Source organism: Limulus polyphemus, unplaced genomic scaffold, assembly GCF_000517525.1.
Source record: "Limulus polyphemus unplaced genomic scaffold, Limulus_polyphemus-2.1.2 Scaffold34, whole genome shotgun sequence".
Classification (NCBI taxonomy): Eukaryota; Metazoa; Arthropoda; class Merostomata; order Xiphosura; family Limulidae; genus Limulus; species Limulus polyphemus.
Window position 1 is genome coordinate 1,148,193 of NW_013665644.1, and position 2,834 is coordinate 1,151,026.

The 2,834-nt window shown below is 34.2% G+C and overlaps 1 protein-coding gene across 1 annotated transcript in view; it reads left to right on the forward strand.

Moving 5' to 3' along the window:
• Window positions 1-2,834, forward strand: part of LOC106460596 (FAD-dependent oxidoreductase domain-containing protein 2-like) — a 115,912-nt gene that overhangs the window by 73,363 nt on the left and 39,715 nt on the right. The window contains 1 exon segment of the mRNA XM_013920317.2: window positions 1,028-1,194. Within this exon segment, the coding sequence (XP_013775771.1) occupies window positions 1,028-1,194 (167 nt within the window).

Sequence of the window (2,834 nt, forward strand, 5' to 3'; positions counted from 1 at the left end):
CATGAAGCGATACGACTAAATGTGCAATGCTTCTATTGAATTCCAGAATGCCGCCCGGGTCAATGAATCGGATCGAGTGAATGTGCAATGCTTCTATTAAATTCCAGAAAGCCGCACGGGTCAATGAATCGGATCGAGTGAATGTGCAAGACATCAGTGACTCTGCCATTGTTTAACACGAAGAAACTAAATACCGTTCGTGATTATCTTCACATTCTCTTCAAGGCTGTGCACTCTTGATTGAAGCTTTTATCGCTTGCAGTTCACAAGTTATTACACTCTTGTGTAAAATTTGTAGTTGACGGCTAGTTGCCATGGCAACCATGGTCAGACAGATATGCAAAGGTGAAAAAGATGCATTTTTTGACGCTAGGACTGGCCCTAAATAACTTAAGATAATCTGTTTTCTTTCGACCATAAAATCCCAGGGCATTCCCTTTGTCTTCTGACTATGACCTAAAAATTAGTCAGAGAAAGAAAAGGAAAAGATTTCCCATTACCCAAGAAATTATTCTACCAATTCATTGGTTAAAATCTGTAATTCCGCCTCGAGTAAACCAAGTTACTAACTAGACAAAATTGCTTTCTTCATAACTCTTATAAACTGTAGAGAAAATTGTTGTAATCCTTTAATCTTTTCAGTCATCTAAGTCTCCTGAGCTGTTTAAAGTAATTAGATTTTTTTCACAAAATCTAGTCATTTTCAAAGGTATATATAAAAATACACTTGAAATTCCTTTACAAAAAATTATCGTAAATTGATTTATAAATACTTTGTAACATTTCTATATTATGTTGTGAAAGTATAATTATTCTGAAAAGGATATTACAGAAATTAAGAAATAAGGTAGAAAAATCTTGAGAGTAATATATATATATAACATCAGTTGTGATAATGATGATCGAGTTTCTCTTAACTTGAAACACCAGAAGACACAACTTTTACAGTTGAAAGACAGTATGTATAGTTTACTTCTACATAAGAATCGTTAAACAATCTAATATAAACATGTTTTTTTTAACTTAGGAAACTTTTTCTCCCTATACCCTCGACACCGGAAACTCATCAGCATCAACAAAAGATACACAGGGAAAACCAACAAAGAATTCAACCTCCGTCACGACTGGAATTCTCTTTTAAGTCATGACGAACGTTTACTCGTCAAGCATTACTCCAAGGATTTTTATCCTCACGTAAGCTACTTGAAACATAATATAGGTCTCAAAACTTATTAAACCTACACTTGAGTTGATTCTGCTTTCAGGGGTGTTTCTTGAGTACATTGTTGTTGTGTTTAGATTATGATTATTGTTCAAGTTGATAAGGAATTTTTTCACAACGTAAACTATGTACAAGAGCATTAAAAACAACATAATTGCTTAAAAAACAGAAGATGGAACACAGAGCTCCAAACCCCGTCAGTGTTAAGGGTCTCTTGGCAGTTGCAGTCTACAAACAACGCTCTGATAAGTTTAAAAATATTGTTGTTTAAAGTTATTTTATATTGTTAAGTTATAGAATATACAGTCATTAGACTTCGGTTTTTTAACTTATCATGTATGTTTTAAAGTAATTTGTATTCATAAATATAACTTTTAAACAAAAAGAAAATATGTGATTCTCTCGAACGTCTAGTGGTTGATAAAGGAGTAGAAATAGAGCGTGAGGCTTAGATAAGCGTATTTAACATGTTTATAAATGGTAATTGTGAAAAAGTAACAAAGATGTTAATGAACACAGACTTTGTGGAAATATAAGTAGTGTTGTTAACTTGAATGTGCCTAAAACAATTTAATGCGAACACAAAATAAACAGCAGGGAAAATAATTTTGGTGGACGATAGCTGTGAAAGAGGATTTGATCATAAAATATGCTTCCAAAGAGTAAATTGTTAAAGACTGAAAGTATGCATAGGTTAATCAAGAAAGAGATAAATGGTGAGCTGTTAAGTCAAGCAAGTAACTAGTATGTTACTTGGTAATGAATCTATTGTAACCATCAGGTTTGGATCAAATAGTACATCAAAGTCACCGTTCCTTGGTAATGAGTATATGGTAACCATCAGGTTTGGACTAAGAGGTACATCAAAGCCACCGTTCCTTGGTAATGAGTATATGGTAACCATCAGGTTTGGACTAAGAAGTACATCAAAGCGACTGTTCCTTGGTAATGAATCTATGGTAACCATCAGGTTTGGATCAAGTAGTACATTAAAGTCACTGTTCCTTGGTAATGAGTATATGGTAACCATCAGGTTTGGACTAAGAAGTACATCAAAGCCACTGTTCCTTGGTAATGAATCTATGGTAACCATCAGGTTTGGGTCAAGTAGTACATTAAGTCACTGTTCCTTGGTAATGAGTTTGCAATAACCGTCCAGGTTTGGATCAAGTAGTACATCAAAATCACTGTCACTTGGTAACGAGTACGTGGTAACCATCCAGGTTGAGATCAACTACTACACCAAAATCATTGTTATTTAGTAACGAGTACGGGGTAATCATCCAGATTTGGATCAAGTAGTGCATCAAAATCACTGTCATTTGGTGACGAGTATATATCAGGTTTGGATCAAGTAGTACATCAAAATCATTGTCACTTGGTAACGAGTATATATCAGGTTTGCATCAAGTAGTACATCAAAATCATTGTCACTTGGTAACGAGTATATATCAGGTTTGGATCAAGTAGTACATCAAAATCATTGTCACTTGGTAACGAGTATATATCAGGTTTGCATCAAGTAGTACATCAAAATCATTGTCACTTGGTAACGAGTATATATCAGGTTTGATCAAGTAGTACATCAAAATCAATTGTCACTTGGTAACGA